We start from the raw sequence: 24,553 nt of genomic DNA on the forward strand, positions 1-24,553 counted from the left end.
AGTACTCACTCTTTCATTCCGTTTCAAGTTCTCGCGCGTTGCAACAAAAAAGAAGAACTAACTAAACAAACAAAGAACTTACAAAACGTACTTAAAACAAAGAAAAGTTAAAGAAAAACTAACATAGTTACGACAATTTTATGGCTAAGCTAAAAAGAATGCAATATCCCACAACGGTTAAGTAGTCTTTATCTTGAATTAAAAACAATAAATTTTCAACCTGTAGGGCACTTTTGCCCCCCCTGCCCCTCTCCAGAAAAGGCAAGGGGGCCGTTGCCCCCCTTGCCCCCCAGTTCCGGCGTCCCTGCTGACAATATTCATAATAATACCTTATGTAAATAATTACAAAAGAATTTGACAGTATACAATATGTAATTTTACATAATATTATGATTTGACATCATAGTGTTTAAATAACTTGCTGAAGACCTTGAAACTAAGCGAGAGGTTATGATCAGTTGCGTATTTAGAACGTTGAACCTTGGAAGTTCTATGTTTGTAAATTCAGGCGTGCTCGACTGATTTATTTTGAAAGTGTATTTGCGGGGGAGGTACACTTCTAGGGAGTCCGCCTGTTGATAAGGACATTAAACGTTTTCACGTATTATTTTTAACTGTTGGAAAAAGTTAAAATCATTTCAGTGGATTTAAAGATCTGTTTTTCCGAATAAAAAGAAACTTGAATATCCAGTTTCATAAAAAATATTGAGTCCATAACTCGCATTTTTACTTTTTACAGAGCGATTGTATTTTTCATCGATTTTGATAGTGCTTGAAACTTGAAATACTAAATGGTTGTCATCTCGATATCAATAATTGAATATCCTTAAAGACTTTGATATGTTTTAAAGGAAAACCGCAGCGTAAGAGCAGATCGACTAAGTTGGCCTCATCTTGCTTCTCGATTTATCACTTGGATTCACTTTCTGTGAACCTTTTCATTCCAAAAATTTCGTTATTTTTATGCTCTGATCAAGATCCGAACTCTACCATTACCAAGGAACAAATGATTTAAAAAAATTAAAATGAACACGCGAGAGACTAGAGCCTGACGTGTGATGACGAATGATGACAACAAATATTTTTTTGGCTTCAATTTTTGGCTTCGGTTATCATTCCAGTTATTCAAATGTCGAGTTCACTGGAGTGGCAAGGAAATTTGCTTTGTCACCTTGGTGATGTGAGATCAGCATTGATGTTACTGTGGTAATGGCGGTAAATATCAATTGTAGTAATTTCACCGCTGACTTGAACAAACGCTTGCTGCTTTTGTCGTGACAGCCCATTCGTCTTATGAAACGTGGCTAATAGCCGGTAAAGTACGGGTACAAAACGTCGGCTGGTAGTCGTGGAAGATACATACGTTGTACTTTGGTCGTTTAACTTATGTTATTGTGTCATTGGTAATATCGATAATATTTTCTGATTTGTGATTTTCTTACTGGTAATTTTAAAAGATGCCAAGGTACACCAAATAACGGCCTTATAGCTGTTAGACTTTTCAACATTTATTATCATTTTATAAATTTTTATGATAATTTTTGTAGGACAAATAAAAGGTTTAAAGCAACTGTAGCTGTCACATATCATGATGAGGATGGCCATGTTGAGAGAGAGGAGGTGGATTTGTCAGAATTGGTTACTGAGGATCATAGAGGAAGCTGTTCTATTAACAGTCCTGATAATTGTGGTGCATTGGAAGGCCATGAACTGGGAATGGAACAAGATAACAGTGATCTTGAAAGTGATGTTCGCCATGATTGTGAAGAATCATATTACCAGAAAGTTGAAAGAAAACAAAAAGCATGGGAAAATTTGCGACATTCAGTTATAAAGAATACATTTCAGTTTGCTGGCAAAAATTGGAGCAATCGGAAGTGTATTCATTGTGATAATGAAGCAAAGTTTAGGTGCAGCGATTGTGGTCCAATGGCAAAGTATTGTGAGAACTGTATGTTAAAGATGCACACAACCGTAAATATTTGTCATCATGTTGAAATATTTAAGGTAACCTTTATGAGATAGATATTATAAAAGTCTTTACAGTTAACTCTCTCAACACTTGCAATAAAAAATGCAAAAATAAAATGAGAGTTTACATTGTGAAACATGCTACGAAGCACTAATCTAATATTTTTTATGAATGCAAGAAAGGGGATTGATTGCAATGAATTTCTACGAGGTTATTCATTGCTTTGTAGGATGGCATGTTTTGGCCATATAAACTCATGAACATGCTGGTGTATGATTGTTCATGCCAAACAGCTCGTCACAAAAGAAGTGTTTCTGTTGTTGATGTTAAAGGTATGTTATATGTAAAATGTGCTGTAAAAGTTTCTTCATTTTAGCTGGGATGGTTCAACACAATTATAATTTTGGATCTTTTTCAATTTTTAGGCACCTTTTGTACTGTTGAGGTACAGTTTTGCTCATGCTCTTCCGAGTTTGTTCAACTTCTGCAATTTGGCCTTTGGGGTGGAACACCTACAAAACCAAGAATTGCATTTGCAATTGAGTTTTTTGAATTGGTTCATTCTATGCAGATGGAATGCCAGGCATCAATAAAAAGCATTTGTCAGTCATTTGAAGAGTTTAATCATAACCACATATTTTCTTCTTATGCAACACCAAAAATGTATCCTGTCATTATAGATGCTTTTGAAGAATACAGGTAATTGCATGTAGGTCACTGATTTATTGCACTGCTGTACTACGTATGAATTGCTGGGAAAGTTGCAGTCAATTTTATAGCCTAAGAATCTCATCTTAAGAGATGTATTTAATTGGAGGAAATCAAAATGCTAAAGTTTATGATGGGAAAGGATTTTTCCTCAAGTATTACTGTATTGCACTGTATTTTGTTTATGTCATTTGTTTAAGAGTGCATAATTGCTTTCTTTGTGTCATTGTTTTTTTCAGAATTTACAGACATAAACTAAACATGTTGAGCTGTGTTATTCCTGAGCTTGATGAAGGAAATATCTGTCCTGCTTGTCCCAAAGTGAGTATATTCGTATTACTCGTTTAACAATGACAATTTAGTAAAAAGAACATTAGCAATGCTATCTTAAACACCTTTTTGACTGCATCATTTTCATCATTGAACTCAAATACATTGCATGATTTTATCCTTCACCATTTTATTGAAGACTGATGGTGTGATCTTTGAGTCTCTTGATGCTCTTTTATTGGACGAAGGAAAAAGCTGGGCAGAGTATTGGAAAACCTCTATTTGAACAGCTGATGTTCTATGATCAGACACATGTTGATCAATTTGTTGCCAATTATACCACACCTACATCAAACAAGGTCAATGTAGCTTTAATATACTTTGTTATTCTAATGAAAATTCAGGCATGGAAGTTACAGTGCTTTGAATATATTTGATTTTTTTACATTCTCTACCACATAGTATTTATTTTCAATAAATTTGTGCCGTGGGCTTTAGGAAATAAAGCTCTTGTATACTTTTTTGTTTGTTACATACTGATACTTATAGGAGTGTCATGGTTTTCTTGCTGGGAATGCTGTTCGATCAATGAATCGCTACAGAGCTCTTGATGAAACAGCAATCTTTGGGCGAGGCTGTCGACATGAGTTTCCTAAAAAATTCTTAAATTTGAAACATGGAGAGAGGTCTGTTACACACATTCTTCTCTATTTTTACCTAAATGTTCTTGGTTTGAATGAGGTGGTTAAGATGCTTGCATTTGATGGTGTAAATTTATTTTTTTCAGTTGGTTTGCTACTTTCATTGCTTTGTGCAAGTGCTGAAGCTTTTTCCATACATGTGGTTGCATTATTTAAAAAAATATTCTACATATTTTATAGATTGAGCTATGCAGTTTATGTTCTCCAAGAATTAGAGAAAGATAATGCTGATAAACCTGCACTCAAAATAAACATATTGTATGATGTTGCATGCATGTTGGTGAAACACTTACAGGTAATATTCAATTGACAATAGTTGCTTTGTTACCTGTTTCCTTTGTCAATAACTTTCCCTCAACACTTTTTTCTTTGAAAAGGTAGTCTTTCACATGTTTTTCTTTATTTTGTTTTTTACAAAAAGAATTTGGAGGATCCAATTATTGACATTTTTCAATTTTCAATTCCAATTTTTCACTGCTATGGCCATGTTGGACGATGCCAAGTTAGTTGTTATTGTTTTTATTTTTCATACGTATTAACAGATGGTGATACCTGGGTTTTTATGCTGTCATAACTAATGGTATTGTAGATGATAAAATTATAAAAAATCAATAATTTTTTGCTAAATCTTTCTTGTAAAAGGTTAAATTTAGTCCCCGTCGTAAAGAAGGATTTGGCCTAACTGACGGTGAGATGTTGGAGAGATTGTGGGCTTACATTCGCAAATTTAGCAGAATGACTAAAGAAATGCGTCCAAGTCACAGAGTTGATGTACTCAGTGATGCTCTTTTACATTATGGAAAGAAAACGAAGATTAATTTAGGTATAACTAGTTTTTGTTTCTTTGTTTGAACATATACATAGCTAACATGTCATCAGTAGTATAGTACATGGGGGTTCTAGCGCACGAAAAGTGCGCTATAATCCCCATATACTATATAACCGGTAAAACTATTTTTATAACAGCTTAAAATAAGACCATGGTTCAAAGACGTCCCTCTGGTAAAAAGGTCATGTAAAAAAGCTGTGTAAAAAATTGTTTGTTTCAATATAGTAGTAAAAACTTTCTTTATAACAGCATAAAATAAGACCATGGTTCAAAAGGCGTCCCTCAGTAAAAGGTCATGTAAGAAAGCTGTATGAAAAAAGTCATTGTTTCAAAGGGTAAAAATTTGAATCTATATGTTTTTAAAAACGGTCTTTACAAACAAATGTTAACAAGCATCGTTTCGGAGAGGGCTCGGCAGCGCAAATTTTAGCGTAGCTAAAATTGAGCAGGGGAATGGAGCCCTCGAGAATTCTAAGCGACGGTGGGGAAAATTTTCACGAAGTGAAAATTCGGAGCGTCCCCTTACATTCGAAGAATATTCGAAGAATATTCGAGAATAACAGAGGCTTAAGAAATGCTCTTCAAAAAACCGTCTTTAATAATCAAGTGTTAATAATCAAGTGTTAACAAGACCCTGTCAGGCGCGTGTCTTAGTGCATGTTTTCAACAATGGTTGTTTAATGTAATAGCACATTTCATCAGCGCATGTATAATAATCAAGTGTTAATAATCAAGTGTTAATAATCAAGTGTTAACAAGACCCTGTCAGGCGCGTGTCTTAGTGCATGTTTTCAACAATGGTTGTTTAATGTAATAGCACATTTCATCAGCGCATGTATAATAATCAAGTGTTAATAATCAAGTGTTAATAATCAAGTGTTAATAATCAAGTGTTAACAAGACCCTGTCAGGCGCGTGTCTTAGTGCATGTTTTCAACAATGGTTGTTTAATGTAATAGCACATTTCATCAGCGCATGTATAATAATCAAGTGTTAATAATCAAGTGTTAATAATCAAGTGTTAACAAGACCCTGTCAGGCGCGTGTCTTAGTGCATGTTTTTAACAATGGTTGTTTAATGTAAGCAGCACATTTCATCAGCGCATGTATAATAATACAATGTTGTACAAAATATGGAATCTATATGTTTTTTTAATTTGTCTGTCAAGCGAGTGTCATATAATTTTTGTTAAAAGTGTTTTTAATAATTGTTTCAGGATTTTGAATTCTTTTGTATATCGCTTTTTATAAACAGTTATGTGATATGTAGTCAAACATGAGGATTATTCTTCATCTTAAGTTTTAGCTTGATAGTTATTTTTAATAAATTTTTTTAATTTTTCGATTTCATCATTTACAAATTTTTTAGTTGATAGAATATTATTTTCTATATTAGCCCTAAAATTTTGTGAAAAACCATTATATGACATAGATAATGTAGATTGATGTTGTGAATAAATTTGAATTTTGGTTAATCCATTAAATGCTGCCAGCCATTTTCTTTTCCATTCGTCATAATCTAGTGAAACTGAAGATTTTGTTGGTTCAATAATTAATAAAATATTATTATCTTTATCATCAACACAGTATACGTGATATAAATCTAGTAATGCATTAACTATCTTTTTTTCATTATCATTTGTTACTTTAATGATAAATTTTTTTTTAATCTTATCTACCATCATATCTAATTTAATTGTTTTAGTGTTATCAGATGGATTTATTAATAAAAGTGTAAATTCAATAAATTTAACATTTTTAAAATAAATTCTGATAATATCTTGTCGGGTATTAAAATTTTTATAATTTAATTGATTGCTATGGTGTACTACTTTACCATTTACTCTGCTATCAATTTCATTCTTTGTATAATAGTTAGTTAAATTAGAAGTTAAAGCATACTTACCATCTGTTTCATTCTTTGTATAATAGTTATTTAAATTAGAAGTCAAAGCATACTTACCATCAGATTGTGTTTTATTATAATAGTTATTTAAATTAGAAATCAAAGCATACTTACCATCTGTTTCAATCTTTGTATAATATTTATTTAAATTAGAAGTCAAAGCATACTTACCATCAGATTGTGTTTTATTATAATAGTTATTTAAATTAGAAGTCAAAGCATACTTACCATCTGTTTCAGTCTTTGTGTAATATTTGTTTAAATTAGAACTTAAAGCATACTTACCATTTGTTTCATTCTTTGTATAATAGTTGGCTAATCTTGAAACAAAAACATATTTATTATCAGCTTGTATTTTAGTATAATATTTTAGTAAATTAGAAATCAAAGCATACTTGGAATCTGAGGCACTTTTGGTATAATAGTTATTATCACTTTGTGATTTGGTATAATAATGGTCATTAAATTTATTATCAACTTGAGATTTGTTATAGTGGTTATTAAATTTATTATTAATTTGTGTTTTAGTATAATAATTATCTGATAGATGTGTTTTATCTACAGACCCTTGTATATTTACATTAATATCTGTTTTATCATGCCCATAAAATAAGCTCATTTATATTATTCCTCAGATTTTATATCTGGTTTATTATTTTTATGTTCGTAAACATGTCTACCTATTATTATAAAACCACTTAAAAAACCTAAAAAAGGTAAGATTGGTGATATTTTTTCTACTAAACTGTACACATCTCGTTTTAAAAGGTCGTCTGATTTAAGCTGTTTTGTTAATTCTTTGGAGTCTTCAATAGCATCAAACCCTTTTAATATATCTGAAAATTTTGATATAACTAAATCAGTTAAAAACTCATTAGCTTTTTGTAATCGTTTTTTCTCGTATTCAGTGTATAATTTATCAATAATTTTTTGACTAGCTTTTTTAATGTAAGCAACTGACTTGTCTAAATCACCATCTTCAGCTAGTTTAAGTAGTTGATCTCTTTTATTAAAATTTTCTTGCGGTTTATCTTGTATATTATCATCACATACTGCATCTTTGATAGTATCATTTGCGGAATCAATCTCATTAATTATATCATCAATTGTTTCAGGCTCTTTACGCTTTGGCATATATATATTAACACATGTTTTATTGCGGAATAACAATTTTCCATTGGTATGGATATATTAGTTGAATAAATAGATGAGCAAATTTATTATTTTTCAATTTTTTTGTTATTTCTTCTATATCATCTTTATCAAAACCATAAAGATAATCATCAAATATTGTTTTCATATTATTGCGGTTTGTATTATAAAATGCAACTAAATAACTTATATTTTCACGATAAGGTTTGGCAATACTTGTCAATTGTTGTGTAACCACAATAGTAGAAAGTCCATAATGACGAGCACTGAATGCTAAACGAACTAATTCAGATGTCCTATTTTTAATGTCTAATCCACTTGCGCAATCATCAAGAATAATAAGACTATTTGTACCTTTATATACATCACTCACATATTTTAAAACAATATCTACCTGATCTTGGTCACATTCTACCTTAATTAAATCAGAATCATTTATATATTTCCATTCTTGATAGGTTTTATTATATGATAATGTGGGGCATACTAAAATAATATAATCAAAATGGTTACTAAAGTTTTTTTCTAGCATTCTTAAAAGAATGAATGATTTACCACAATTTGTCATACCTACAATAATCATATTAAAAGGTGTATTCATTTATATATTACTGGTTATTTAGTATTGAATACTTTGTAGATCATTATTAACAAATTGAACAAGAGCATCACTAATAACATATATGTAACAATTTAGATCTTTTGTATATGCTCTCTTTTTAATTTCAAGCAGAATGCCGTTTTGAGTATTAATAATTTTTTTACCGTTACCAGCAATATTTTTTTCTTGAAAGGTGCGTAGATCGATAACTAATGAAAATTTATCCATATAAAATTTTTCAATTGTCATGAAGCAATCTATTGGAATAGTTCTATCAAAAAATTTTCTTGCTTCTTCATAAAAATGTTTTTTATTCATACCTTGGGCGAAAATACAATTTGGCACACCCTCTATTGTCACAGAAATTTTATCGATTAATGGAAATAGAAATTTTTCACTATCACTAACTGAATCTTCTGTAAATAATAGTACAATGCCTTTCATACTTTTACGAGGGACATTTACGTTTATATTCTGTAATGTACTTGACTTATCCCATTTTTCCTTTTTTAAGAGGGTTATATGTTCATAAAATAGGCTTCTTCCTATAGAATATAAATTTGTCACCTCATTTGCAATTTCTTGGTTTTCAATAGTTTCATATTCAAGTTGAATATTTTCTAATTCATAATCACCTATATTTTGACCACTTTGGGGGATAAGGACTTGATCACTTGATGGTAATGTTATTATGTATTGAAAGTTATTATTCATATTGAAAGGGCAATACAGACCATGGTCTTTAAGAATATTATCAATATTAATTTTTTGTCTTATACCATAAATATCATACATTAATTTGTCTGATACTTTTCTGAACTTCCACTTGTTGCAGCACTATCATCTTTCGAAATGAGTTTTCGTAAATTTTCGCTACAAATACCATATTCAATAAGGCCTTGTCGATCACTTTTAGGTAACCACAAGTCTTTGTATACACTTATAACATTATGTTCACTACAATCGTAAAGGGTTTCCCAGCCACTTTAATTTGTAGTCTATGTTGTAAAATCTGACTGAGATTATTTATAAAGTGACTTTTTGTATTACTGATTTTAAGATCAAACGATAGATTAAGTGAACCAGGCACTAAGCAACTATTTGCTTTCAATTTCGGAATATTAATATAAACTTGTTCATTCGGTTTAAGACTATTAGGTTAAAGGTTATACTATAAAAGTACGGTTACCTTTAATTTTGTCATAGCAGTTTTTTATAACCAGGTAAAAGCTCTTCTTGTAATAATCTATTCATATATATTAAAACATATTTTATTTTCTTCTTTGTTTATACTGATCATATATTAACAAAGCAGCAGCAATAGCTAAAATCCATAGATTAGAAGCTAGCCATGCTAAACCTTTAGCTCCCCAAGATATAGCCTGAGCGATAATATTCAATAATGGTCCTAACACTGGCCATAATTTCTTACCTATATTTGCTAAAGCCTTAGAAAATTTACTAGTAGTTTGAGCACCTTGAAGGATTGCTTTTCTAGCTCCTATGACAATGGTTGTAATTATCCCAGCCACAGATATAGCTAAAGCTGATAATCCTGGTATATTTTCCTTAACCCATTCTTTAAATCGTTGTAATCTAGTAATGTCTTCTTCCTGTTCCTCTAGTACATCTTCTTTCTCTAATTGTTCTTCTTCTTCTCTAATTATAGTTTCTAATTCTGAAGCCCTTTCGTGCAAATTAGTTAATTCATCAATATTGTTGTCAATACCATTTTCATTTTCATTTTCTTCTATTTCATTTATTCTAAATTGAGTTTTGTTTAGCTCTTCAGTAAAGTGGTTTATTTGTGCTTCTATGAATTGTGGGCGTTCTTTTATCAATAGTTCCAGAGGGGTCATTACACCTTTATGTTCTCTAAGTTCTTGATTAGTTATTTGATTGAAATTTTCTGTATATTGAGTATTTAAATCAATCATAGGCATACTCTCTTCAGTTTTTAAAAATTCTTTTTGCAAATTAATAATTTTTGTAATTTCTTTTTTAAATTTTTAACAGCTTCTTTAGCACTTTTGATTTATTGTATTGTAATTTTCCATTATTATTACGTGTTAAAATAATTACATCTTTTTTGCTTCGTTTATTTCTTGTATTTAATGGTTTGTAAGTAATATTATTTATATCAGTTTTACCTAAATTGAATCTAAGTTTTATACCTTCATCATATGCCATACCTTTTAGTTGATTAAATCTAAACTCTTTCTATAATTTTTGTAATAAAATCTTCAACAGCAAAAGAAACTTCATTTTCAGGTCTAATAATATTTGTATAAATAGGAGTGGAAGTAGGAACATCAGGAAGAGTATTAGTTTTATTTGTCTTTTTTCTTATTGTTACACCAAAATTATCATCAGTAAATGATGTATCATAAATAAATTGAAAATTTTGCCAATCTTCATTATCATCGTTATTATCTTCATTATCATCGTTATCATCTTCTTGCTTCTTATCTTCTAATTCAATATAATCAAAACCTCCTTCTGCCATTATATAGATTACTCTATATTTTGTATTTCACTTTCAGGAATCCAACTGTTATGTTTATTATCATAACCTAACCATTTAACTAAAACCATCTTTTACCTTTAACCTTCTTACGTTTTAATATCTTTTCAACTCTATAAACATCATCTTTCTTATTAACAACTGATAGTTCCTCTTCATAAAATTTACCAATTATAGGCTCTCCTTCTAAATCTTCTATCTCATATAAATTCGGGTCTCCTCTAATAACTTTAGTCACTTTAAACAGCTCTTCTGTAAAATTTGCTTCATAGCCTTTCGTAAATATAGATTTATACTTTGATATTCTAACCATATCACCAATTTTAATCTTAGGTAATGGTAAATAAGCAACTTCATAACCGTATAATGTATTCCATACTTCATCTTCATTATTTTTATTAACATCTTTAGGCTTCATCAAAATTGTACTGTGTTTTGTATTGTTATAATTATATACTAAATCATCCAATATATCAACCCATTTATATGTTCCTTTACTGTAAAAATATTTCCACATAGATGTTTTAAGCGTTCTGTTAAATCGTTCGACAATCGCAGCTTTTTTATCATTTTTAGTAGAGAAGTACTTAATTTCATGTTTCTCTAATAATGATTTGACACCTACATTAAAAAATTCTCTACCATCATCAAATTGCGCTAGTTTCGGGTAATCATTAAATCTATCTTTAAATTGACTTAATAGTTTTGCAACAGCTTTTGTCATATTATTTGTGTCTTTCCTATAAACAGGGATAGCAAATGCATATCTACTTAATATTTCAACAGCTGTTAATATCCAATAATAACCATTGTTTTTATACTTATAAGAACCCATATCAACTAAATCCATTTGTATTTGTTCACCAAGATAGTTTACTCTTGTTTGCCTAAATTTATGTCTCCTAATAATAGGTTTATATCTAGTGTATGTATCTTGAGATATTAACCATTCTTTAACTTGTTTTCTACTAACATCTATACCTTCTTCTAATGCCTTCTGATACAGCCGTTCTGCTGATTGATATCCTGTTTTCGGATCATAATAAATATCTCTTAAACTTTGCTCAATTTTAATGTCTTCATCCATTTAAATTAACTTACTCAAGATAACATTCAAGTAGAATACTACCTACATTCAAAGGGGTTCCATACTGATCTAATATATTAAATATTAGCTCGTTAAAGGCTCCTTTTATAATTGTAATTTTACTTTCAATATCATTGTATTCGTATACAGTGCCAAATAACGACTGAATTGTTATTACTGGTAAAGTTAAAGCTATATTACTTTTTTTCCCTTCAGGGTTATAATTATAACTTGAATTTACAATATTAGAAGAAATTTGAATATAGTTTAATCCTCTGTTTATATCCACTTTAGAAACACCATTTTGTACGATACCTTTTTTCATAGTTTTTATGGTATCATTAAAACCTAACATTTTAATAATAGTATCAGACAATACTAATACCTCGTCATTATTATTAGTTATTTTACAAGTTCCGTTATTTTCTACCATCTCAAGCTTTACATTAACAGACTCAAAAAACGTTTTAAGCATTTTAAAAGTCCAGTAACCAGCATCTATATTATATTTTGTTGTGCCTATTGTAAAAGCTAAAGTATTATTTAATTTCACATTTTTATATTCCCAATACACATAAGCTTTTTTGATATATAAATATGAATAGTTAGATGTTACTATACTTTCTTGTAAGTCAATTTTTTTACGATCTCCGTCTATAAAAACAGTGAACTTCATATATAACATAGCTTATATTATATGTCAGATAAACAAATAAAAGAAAATGCTATAAAATTAGGTGATGATGATTCAAAAAATGTACAAGCATGGCCAAAAATATATTTAGAAACAACTAAAACGCCTTCATTTTCAAATCTCATAGCAGCAATAAATGGAGATGAAGGTCATTCTGAGGATTATTTCGATCATATGTTGCATCGCTGGAGTAGCAAATTTATTGTAAAACCTACATTTCAAAGGCCGGTAAATGTCGATATCTGTAACTTCAGATTATATGTAACTGAAAATGATTATTTTATGAGTAGTTTACCACCTATAACAGCTATATGGTCAAGTGAAATTAAAAGTAAAAAAGAACAACCTACTAGTATAAGATACAATATTAAAAGTCATTTAAATTATAAACAAGAAGCGTACTACGCTATGATTTGTGGAGCATATGTGGCTTCGTTTCTATCTGGTATTGGGCTTAATCATTTAAATTTTGATAAAAGCAGAATTATACAAAGCCTTGTTAAATACCATTTATATTATCAGATTAAAAAATTTATGAAGCATCCATCGTTATTAGACAAATATGACTTTACGGAATTGAAAAAGCATATACCTTATAAAGGTATTTTAAAATTTGATAAAAACAATGATGGTTATTATATTAATTTTCAATATTCGACTACTGATTATCGTAGCTTCATTGCATATCATTCGGAAGGTATTACATTAATTGGAAAAATTCTTTTGCAAGAGAGCATTGAAAGTTTTGTTTATACAGTTCTTGGAGCTCAAGCAAATACAAGATGGTCAATAGTTAATCATGGAGCTAAGAGCATGCAAACACAAAAAGTTTTTAGGAAATTATTAGAGGATACTATAGTACAGAATGATACAACTGTATTTATATCTAACATGAGGAAAGCTATAAAAGACACGAATGTTATTTTAAATATGGCAATCAGCCCTGGTATGATTTTAATACCCAGCCGTATGATAATATTAGATAAAAAGATTGATGGGTATAATAATATTTTAACATTAGCTAATAAAACTATGAAATTCGGTATTAATTCTAAAATAAATTATTATGGAGTTAAAAAGGAAGAACCTAAAAAAGTACATCAAGATAATACACCATCACAACACCTAGATACTCTAGATGAAGTTCATAAAAAACCAGTAGTACATAAACATACAAAAATGATAGTAAATAATCCTCATCAAACAGATATGATTGCTTTACTTGGTATATCAACGCTATCATCGTTCATATTAGTTAAATATGTTTTATAATATAATATGAAAAAAGTTCTAGATTTTAATCATATTTCGAGTAAGTTGAGTCAAGAGGAATTTGAAAAGCTAAAAAAGTTGTATTTGTACTATCATAAAATGTATACCTGTTATAAATGGAAGTATAATAAATTAAAGAAAATTAGACTATCATTAAACATGGGAAGTATTTTTCTAGTCTCAACTTGTGGTATTGTTGGTAGCGTAACCCTTAACCCGATAGTTATAGCCACACTGAGTGGCTTAGGTGCTTTAATTCAAGGTTATATGGTTAAGAGTAAGATTAATAATAACTTAGAAATTTGTAAATTTGCATATACATCATATGAAAAATACTTATGAATATAAGATCATATTTAAGGGATTACCTTATGATGAAGTGATATTTCTATCAGACATAAAAGTTATCGATGATATTATAATAGACAATTGCACTACTATAGATAGTATGGTGAGTAAATATAACAAAAAATATAAATAATCTATAAGATTATCTGTGAGTTATCTATAAGATTATCTATGAGTTATCTGTGAACAAAATCTACAGTATTATATAACATGTCTGAAGAAAACGTAAAGATAACTACAGTCAAGAGAGAAAAAGACCCTATTAGAGTTGAAGCTGGTAAACGCTTAGCTGCTATATCGAAAGTTGCTAAAGAACAAAAAATGAGAAATAAGATTGAATTAGAAAATAAAAAGAAAATTGAGGATAATAGTTGGAATATTAATTACGGATTTTTATTTGGAGCAGTTGGAGTAATAACCGCTATTGTTAGTCTCTATTATACAAGGAAAAATGATAAAAGGCAGGAAAAATTAACAAACGATAAAGCGAAAGAAGAAACAACTAGCGAAAAACATGTTTTGATACAAAAAAATAAACAATATAATTTAGACTCATTTGAATAAAATATTTCCTATTATATATGAATAAGAAACAATTTATGAATGAAGCTTTTGATGCAGTGCTTGTGACAACAACTGCTGTAGGTCTTTCTATGGTGTCTAAAAAACTACTAGGTCAAAAATTAACAGATACTGATAATATTAAAGATTTTACAAAATTAGCTATTGCTATTACAACATCAACAATGCTAGTTAAATATGCTCAGGATAAAAAATGGGTCCCTGAGAATCCGTTTAAATCTGTATAAATATATATGACAAGTTTTATTACTAGTGGATTTGGAACAGCTTTTGGGGCAGTTGTTAATGGATTAGGTTTTTCCCTAGCAGGCTGGCTATTTCATAAACTTGATAAAAACGGTTACGTTGAGGAAATGAAAAGATACCACGAGTCTTTAGAAAAACTACAAAGAGCTAAAGAGGCATTCTATGAAAATGAAGTAAAGCAAAGAGATAAAATACAACAGCTAAGACAAGAAATTGAGTATGCTGATGATGATATAGAATTGACAAACAAAGCTCTAGATACACTTAGAAAAGTACAAACAATACATTACAATGGGTTAACATTTCATAGAGAACCACAATTAAATGACTTTTACAAACCATCTAAGAATATGAAAAATTATCAATCTGGTACAATGGTTGTGATTGGTATTATATCTGGATATTTATTATATAAAATTACTTAAAAATAAAATATATAGTATTAGTATATGTATTGTAATAAATTATTCATAAAGAGTTAGAAGAGTTTTTGGTTATGTAAATTGTTGCTTTTGTGATAAAAGATATGTGATAGTTATATTAATAGATCTGTAAGACATACTTATGTTGCGAAAATCAAGAAATTATTTCAGATAACAATAAAATGGTTTGTAAAACTGTGGTTCTGTTCATTCATATAAGATTGTTAATGAATGGATACCAGATATTTGGAAATGTCAAAAATCAGTTCATTCAAGGAGAAAATGGTTTTATAATAAAATTAAATTGTGTGTAACTTTTGAATATGTTGAGATGATTACAAATGATTTTATAAAAGTTGTTAGTACTATGATTAAACATAAGTTGATACAGAAAAAGAATATTAGCATGTATAACTATTATATAATACGTTTAGCTAGTAGGATGGGTATACCATTAAAACACCCTATTAGAGATATGAAAAATAGTAAGACAAAAAGAGTTTTTGATGATAGATTATTCGGTGAAGTATATAAAATCCTTGAGTGGGATAAAAATATCGACTGTACTTATTATAAAATTGATAGAGTCAAAGAAATAAAAAATTTACTATTATATATGAATCTTAAAAATCTATTAAAAAAGATTAGAAATTTTATTCTATGTTGTAAAAAAACTAGTTCTAATATAGAAGTTGTTTTGAAGGATTTTGAAAAAACATTGTATAAATCAAAAGATAATTTAAACGCACCTTAAAAAAATAAAATATATAGTAATTATATAGAATGGTAAAAGTTATAAAAAACAAAGATGTATATAAATTTAAAGGACATGAAATTAATTTAGATTTATTAGATGAAATTATGAAAGATAAAAACATGTATATTAAATCATTAACGTACGAACTTTATTATAAAGACGATATTGATAGATATATAACTAAATATTATGAATTGAATACAAATGAGTGGTTATCTTTTCAAAATATATAATGTTGAAAATATAAAAAATATTACATGTGATGTGTAGTATGAATATTGATTATGAACCTGTTATATTGAATACATTTAAACCATCTAATATTTATACTTTAGTAGTGATTTTTATACCTAATATATATAATATTAGTAGTGATTTTATATACCACAGTTTACACATATCACTGAAGATTTGTTTAATAAAGATCATGGATGGGATGATTGTTATTTTAAGTATGAAATCAACAATATAGATACAGATGTTTATGTTATAAAATTTGATTTATATGAATATGGTCCTTATATAACTGCTTCTGGTATTATTAGAATCTATCTTAAACGCATTAAATAACTATTTAAAAATAAAATATATAGTATTAGTATATATATGTGTTCAAATAAACTAATAAGAGGAAGACCAAAAATTTATACTAAAGAACAAATCAAACAACATAGGACATTATATATGCTATCAAAACCATGGCATTGTGATTTATGTAATAAAACATATAGTTTAGCATATAAAACTTTACATCTTAAAACTAGAAAACATTTAAGAAATTCAAAAAATTAGGTGCGTTTAAAAATACTTAAAGAAATATATAGTAATTATATATGATAGAAAATAGAAAAAACTTAAAAGACTTAAAGACAAAAGATGATATTAATAACATTGAAATGAGTAATAATAAAATATCATTATGTCATTTCGGGCCTGGGTGGGTTTTTGACTTTTTAGACCATTATTTATTATCTAAATTTGATGTATATATATTAATTGATGGTTTACCAACAAAAATAAAACATTATGATTCTGATCAAGAAGGATATAAAAAATGTAAAGATTTTGAAACATTTAAACATACCTTAATATCTGAATTAATAGAATATGATTTTAAATTAGTTGAACATAATAAAAAATTAAAATTATTAAGATTTAAACCTGATAATCATAAACAAGAACTATTGTATTATTATGATACTACTGTACAAGAAAGTTTAGATGATCCTGTTATTCGTGCACAATTAAATCAGTGTATATGGTTACATATGAAAGGGTTCAATCCTTATTATGAATATGGTTTAATGCCAAATATGTTACCAAATTTATTACATAAAAATCTGAATTAAAAGAATATTTAAAAAAATAAAACTAAAAATGTTAAATAGATTAATTTAATTATTTTTATAAAAGTTTTAAATATAGATTTATTTCTATAATTAAAATTAGTGCGTTTAAAAAATAAAATAAAATATATAGTATATATATATGAATAGAGATTAAATCGAAAGATACTTAAAGACAAACCTATATTATATAATATGCATAAGATGAATAAAGATAAAACAAAACATAAAGTACTTAAAGACATGAGTATTTTATATAGTATGCCTAATATGAAAAAAGATGAACTTCAAAAGTTGACTAAAGACGATTTAATTAATTTAATATTAAATCAAAAGCCGTGGGTTGAAGGTAATAATACTTCAATTTCCAAACCAGTACAAAAAGTACTATCACAATCAAATATCAAACAAATGACTGTAACTCAGTTAAAAATATTGCTAAGGAAAAAAGGTTAAAGGTTATTATAAACTTAGAAAAACGAATTAATCAAAGTATTAACACCAGTCCCAAAACCAAGAACGAGTGTAAAAGAGATGGTTAAAGAGTATGAGAATAATACACAGATGCTATCAGATAAAAATAAAAAACCAATACCAACACCAAGAGTTAAAATAAGAGAAACAAACAATGCTATAAAAGGATACACTAAATCATATGAAATAAGCATTATTAACAATAAAGCACCATTAATACAAATGCAAAGCACAAGAAAGTATCTTACATATTATATTAAAGAAATATTAACAACAATGAAAGGATTAAAATTTGTTGAGACGCTTAAGGTAATATTTGAAAAATTTGAAATAAAAGATGGTGGTACAGCTGGTTTTTTAACAAAAGTTGCTTATTTTAACAGTCAAGCTTTAACAATTACAAATAATGAAAATATTACTGAATCACTACAAATTTCAAAACAAAATATATTAAACAAGATTGATAAATTTACACAAGAAGGTTCTGGATGGGTTATTCGCTCTATAGATAATCATTATCTTAATGTTGTTAAATACAAACCATTAGAAGGGTCTTCATACATTAATTTACCTCAAGAACTTAAAAACCCTAATAAAGGTTTGATAAATATCAAAAACCATGATAATGAATGTTTTAGGTGGTGCCATATTAGGCATATTAACCCACAAAATAAAGACCCACAAAGAATAAAAAAATCTGATAAGCAATATATTGAAAAGCTTAATTATGAAGGGGTTGATTTTCCTGTGACTGTTAAACATTATAATAAAATCGAAAAGCAAAACAGAATTAACATTAATGTCTTCGGTTATGAAGATAAACAACCATATCCATTATTCATATCAAAAGAACAATTTGAAGACCATATAGAACTACTATTGATAACTGATAATGAAAACAAACATTATATATTAATAAAAGATTTTAATAAATTTATGTACAATCAAACAAAGCATAAAGAAAGAAAACACTTTTGTATGCGCTGTCTTCAATGTTTTAGTTCTGAAAAAATATTAAACAACCATATAGAAAATTGTATATTAGTAAATGGTATACAAACAGTGAAAATGCCTGATAAAAATAATAACATATTGAAATTCAACAACTATCATAAGCAACAACCAGTACCATTTGTCATATATGCTGACTTTGAGGCTATTACAGAAAAGATATCTGGTTGTAATCAGAATAATGGTAAATCATATACAGAAGCCTATCAGAAACATACAGACTGTGGTTATGGATATAAAGTTGTTTGTTGTTATGATGATAAATTCACAAAACCAATACAACTGTATAGAGGTAAAAAGGCTGTTTACAAATTTATGGAAGCTATGTTAAAAGAAGTTAAATATTGTAAAAATATTATGAAAACCCACTTTAATAAACCATTAAAAATGACCTCTGATGATGAAAAAGAATTTGAAAAAGCTGATGAATGTCATATCTGTAACAAAAAATATACTAACAAAGATATTCGAGTTCGAGATCATTGTCATATCACTGGAAGATACAGAGGGTCGGCTCATCAAGATTGTAATTTAAAACTTAGAATAGACCCTGATAAATTAAAGATCCCAGTAATATTTCACAATCTACGTGGGTATGACAGCCATTTTATTATGCAAGAAATCGGAGCTATTGTTAATAAGCATACATACAAAAACAAAAAAGGTGAGGAAACGCAGATGAATATAAATTGTATACCTAATAACATGGAAAAATATATGGCTTTCATGTTAGGTAACCATTTAACATTTCTTGATAGTTTTCAATTTATGAGCTCTAGTCTTGATAAGCTTGTTAATAACCTACCTAAAGAATCATTTAAATATACCTCTAATCAGTTTAAAGATGAAAAACTTAATTTAATGACAAAAAAAGGTATATACCCATATGATTATATGGATAGCTTTGAAAAGTTTGATGAGGGGTTGCCTTCAAAAGAAGACTTTTATAGTATTCTTACTAATGAAAATATCTCAGATGATTCTTATAACCATGCACAAAAAGTGTGGAATACATTCAATCTCAAAAACATGGGTGATTATCACGACCTGTATCTAAAATCTGATGTTTTGTTATTATCTGATGTATTTGAAAACTTTAGGAAAACATGCTTAGAATACTATAATTTAGACCCATGCCACTATTTTACTAGTCCTGGTCTTTCATGGGATGCTATGTTGAAGATGACAGATATTAAATTAGAACTAATGACTGATATTGACATGTTTCAATTCATCGAAAAGGGTATGAGAGGAGGTGTTTCTTATATTTCTAACCGATATGGTAAGGCAAATAACAAGTATATGAAAACATTTGATAAGAATAAACCCTCAAAATATATAATGTATCTTGACGCTAATAATTTATATGGATGGGCTATGTCACAATACTTACCTACTGGTGGTTTCAAATGGTTAACTGAGAAACAGATTAACAACATAAACCTTGCTAAATATCAAGTAGATAATAAAAAAGGTTTAATTTTAGAAGTTGATTTAGAATACCCTGAAGAACTACATGATTTACATAACGATTATCCTGTTGCACCAGAAAAAGTTAAAGTAACTAGTGATATGTTGTCAAAATATTGTAAGACAATTGCTTCTAATTATAATATATCAATAGGATTAGTAAGCAAACTTATTCCCACTTTAGGAAATAAAGATAAGTATGTGCTACATTATAGAAATCTTCAATTATACTTAGATCTCGGGTTAAAGTTAACTAAAGTCCACCGAGTACTTGAATTTAATCAATCTCCATGGTTGAAAAAATACATAGACTTTAATACTCAAAAAAGAACTAATGCAAAAAATCCTTTTGAAAAAGACTTCTTCAAACTTATGAATAATTCAGTATTCGGTAAAACGATGGAGAACCTTCGTAAACGAGTAGATGTTAGACTAGTAACTAATAAAGATAAATTATTAAAATTAGCTTCAAAACCTACTTATGTAAGTAGTAAAATCTTCAATGAGAACCTTGTGGCTGTACATAAGATCAAAGAAACACTAACCCTTAACAGGCCGGCATATGTGGGAATGTGTATCTTAGATTTATCTAAAGTATTAATGTATGATTTTCATTACAATTATATCAAGAATAAATATGGTGATAAAGCTAAACTTCTTTTCACAGACACAGATAGTCTAACATATGAAATCGAAACTGAAGATGTCTATAAAGATTTTTGGGTTGATAAAGATAAATTTGATACTAGTGATTACCCAGAATACCATAAATATCATGATAAAACTAATAAAAAAGTTATTGGTAAAATGAAAGATGAAGCTGCTGGAATAGTAGTTAAAGAATTTGTTGGTTTAAGAAGTAAGATGTATAGTTATATTAAAGACAATAATAAAGGAGATAAAAAAGCTAAAGGAATTAAGAAAATTATTATTAAAAATAAAATAAAACATGAAGACTATAAACAAACACTATTTGAAAATAAACAAATACATCATACAATGAAAACTATTAGAAGTGTAAACCATCAACTTAGTAGTTATGAAATTAATAAAGTATCACTTAGCGCTTATGATGACAAACGATATATATTAGATGATGGTATAACTACTAGAGCTTATGGTCATTATTTAAATGATAATTAAAACTTATTTTAATATACAGTTATAATGTGTAGTAAGCATGTAGCGTGGGCCTCTGTTAGAGTAAAATCATACATACCTGCTCCTTATGTTTGACTACATATCACATAACTGTTTGTAATAAGTAATTAATACAAAAGCGATATACAAAAGAATTCAAAATCCTGAAACAATTATTAAAAACACTTTTAACAAAAATTATATGACACTCGCTTGACAGACAAATTAAAAAAACATATAGATTCCATATTTTGTACAACATTGTATTATTATACATGCGCTGATGAAATGTGCTGCTTACATTAAACAACCATTGTTAAAAACATGCACTAAGACACGCGCCTGACAGGGTCTTGTTAACACTTGATTATTAACACTTGATTATTAACACTTGATTATTATACATGCGCTGATGAAATGTGCTATTACATTAAACAACCATTGTTGAAAACATGCACTAAGACACGCGATGACAGGGTCTTGTTAACACTTGATTATTAACACTTGATTATTAACACTTGATTATTAACACTTGATTATTATACATGCGCTGATGAAATGTGCTATTACATTAAACAACCATTGTTGAAAACATGCACTAAGACACGCCTGACAGGGTCTTGTTAACACTTGATTATCAACACTTGATTATTAACACTTGATTATTATACATGCGCTGATGAAATGTGCTATTACATTAAACAACCATTGTTGAAAACATGCACTAAGACACGCGCCTGACAGGGTCTTGTTAACACTTGATTATTAACACTTGATTATTAAAGACGGTTTTTTGAAGAGCATTTCTTAAGCCTCTGTTATTCTCGAATATTCTTCGAATATTCTTCGAATGTAAGGATGCTCCGAATTTTCACTTCGTGAAAATTTTCCCACTGTCTTAGAATTCTCGAGGGCTCCATTCCCCTGCTCAATTTTAGCTACGCTAAAATTTGCGCTGCCGAGCCCTCTCCGAAACGATGCTTGTTAACATTTGTTTGTAAAGACCGTTTTTAAAAACATATAGATTCCAAATTTTTACCCCTTTGAAACAATGACTTTTTTCATACAGCTTTCTTACATGACCTTTTACTGAGGGACGCCTTTTGAACCATGGTCTTATTTTATGCTGTTATAAAGAAAGTTTTTACTACTATATTGAAACAAACAATTTTTTACACAGCTTTTTTACATGACCTTTTTACCAGAGGGACGTCTTTGAACCATGGTCTTATTTTAAGCTGTTATAAAAATAGTTTTTACCCAAGGTTATACGTAGTATAGTACATGGGGGATTATAGCGCACTTTTCGTGCGCTAGAACCCCCATGTACTATACTACTGTCATCATATTATGTAATAGCAAGTATGAATTAAATTTTGTTTTTTGAGGCAATTTGCTGATGGCAAGGATGAAGCGAGCTGTTGACGTGGAAGAAACTGCAAAATCAGATATTGAAAAGTTATGCAGGTGCTTTCCGTGTGAGTATATGTTTGTATTTGCTGTGTGGTTATATTTGACTCCGATTTTGGATATGAACTATTTACGACTCACATGAAAGCAGTAAATTTTCTTTTTTTCATTATCTAAAGCTCACAGGATTTCAATAGATAATATTCGTGAGTGGATGAAGGACGAATCGACTTTTTTTGGTCGTGAAGTTGAGACTGGTTAGTAATTGAGAAACAATGGCTTGTAGCTATGGAACAGATTTGACACATAATTATTGATGCTCATTATGTGGAATGTTTTGCCCACAGAAAACTTTTTAACAAATATACGTAAATCTTCAACAACTTACAGAAGAAGAAGATTGGAAATGCAAGTACGTTATATACCTGGACTTGTACGCTGATCTTTACCATCGATGGAATGGTTGCACTGATCCAAGTGAACTGACTGTTCGATTTAATCAGATGAAAAGTATGTTCGAAAAGTTGAACTTGTTCCTAGAGATATTAAAGTCTTAAACAGTGTGCATTTAGAAAAATGAACTGGGAAAATTTTGAAGCTATTAATGTACGTCGTAACATTGTGAATAATAAGTTGGAATATCGAATAAAAATTATTTCTTGTTTTATACGTACGTACAAGTAGAGATGTATATGCAACTTGCAGGTGCTTATCTGACCGTGTCTTATATTTGTAATGATTTGGTATTTACTGTTTAGAATTGACGAGCAGTTGAAGATCATGGAAAGGGAAAACTCAATTTCTGCACGCTGGCAAAATACTGACTCAGAGTACGAAAATGCAAAACGCGAGGTTGCGTCTAGGAAAGAAAAACGTGTTTTGTCTCGAATGAGGAAAAATGTTGTTGAAAGATGGTTTCTCCTAAATCTTAAGTCTAAATACTGTGGTAACTCTACCTATCTCATAAATGTTCCATACCACTTGCAATGTTTGTAAATTACTTTACATGTTGCCTTCTTTGTAATGTTCTCTGTATGTTTGTTCTGTTTTCAGATGGTCAAGCGTTGGCATCCAGACTTTCGAAGCAAATTACTCGAGTAACAAAGGATGTCAATAAAGATATCGCAGCTTATAACAAGGCAAAAGAATCACATTCTAATCATTCACATACCGCATTAACATTTGATGCTGTCAAAGATCCTGACTATGATTTTTGGTGTGAATATCTAGCTGCACCTACTGATGAAGATTGTTCAGTTCCATTTACTGTTAAACGGAAGGCTATAGATTTATGCCATTTGCTTGACCGATCCAAGGAAGAGCAAATCCTGTTGAAGTCAGAAATGGAAAATACGTGGAGTCACTACTTTCAACAGCACAGCAAGATTACTGACTTTTTGAATAGTTTTATTAACCATGAAAACGTACTTGATGTTGAATACGGTGAAGCGATATTTTTACACAGGAAGATCTTTCAAATTGAAAGCATGTTGATAGATCTAGAAAAAAGGTTTTCTTTGTACATCAACAAAGACAAACCACAGTATTTATTTCATGGGAATGTTGACATGCTTCAAAGTGATCTGGTGTCGGCTCTGGATGACGAAGAAAAAGTGGTTGTATATGAACAA

At 29.0% G+C, this 24,553-nt stretch overlaps 1 protein-coding gene across 4 annotated transcripts; it reads left to right on the forward strand.

The window, feature by feature from the left end:
• Nucleotides 1–1,277: 1,277 nt before the first annotated feature.
• Nucleotides 1,278–23,832, forward strand: LOC124436496. Of its 4 annotated transcripts, XM_046986427.1 has the most exons (11): nt 2,679–2,835; nt 2,920–3,001; nt 3,150–3,309; nt 3,500–3,636; nt 3,832–3,946; nt 4,073–4,153; nt 4,294–4,474; nt 22,901–22,990; nt 23,102–23,179; nt 23,313–23,432; nt 23,681–23,832. In XM_046986427.1, exons 3-11 carry the CDS (start codon nt 3,178–3,180, stop codon nt 23,695–23,697), a joined length of 951 nt encoding a protein of 316 aa, XP_046842383.1. In that variant the 5' UTR covers nt 2,679–2,835; nt 2,920–3,001; nt 3,150–3,177; the 3' UTR covers nt 23,698–23,832. The 4 variants fall into 4 exon arrangements, 3 of the variants coding, with proteins under 3 accessions (XP_046842382.1, XP_046842383.1, XP_046842384.1); XM_046986428.1 differs by lacking the exons at nt 2,679–2,835; nt 4,073–4,153 and having other exon boundaries at nt 2,850–3,001; XR_006945370.1 differs by lacking the exons at nt 2,679–2,835; nt 3,832–3,946; nt 4,073–4,153; ... (3 more) ...; nt 23,313–23,432; nt 23,681–23,832 and adding exons at nt 1,278–1,465; nt 1,548–2,007; nt 2,202–2,304; nt 2,398–2,671.
• Nucleotides 23,833–24,553: the final 721 nt, after the last annotated feature.

This window comes from Xenia sp. Carnegie-2017, unplaced genomic scaffold (genome assembly GCF_021976095.1).
Source record: "Xenia sp. Carnegie-2017 unplaced genomic scaffold, XeniaSp_v1 HiC_scaffold_16, whole genome shotgun sequence".
Classification (NCBI taxonomy): Eukaryota; Metazoa; Cnidaria; class Anthozoa; order Malacalcyonacea; family Xeniidae; genus Xenia; species Xenia sp. Carnegie-2017.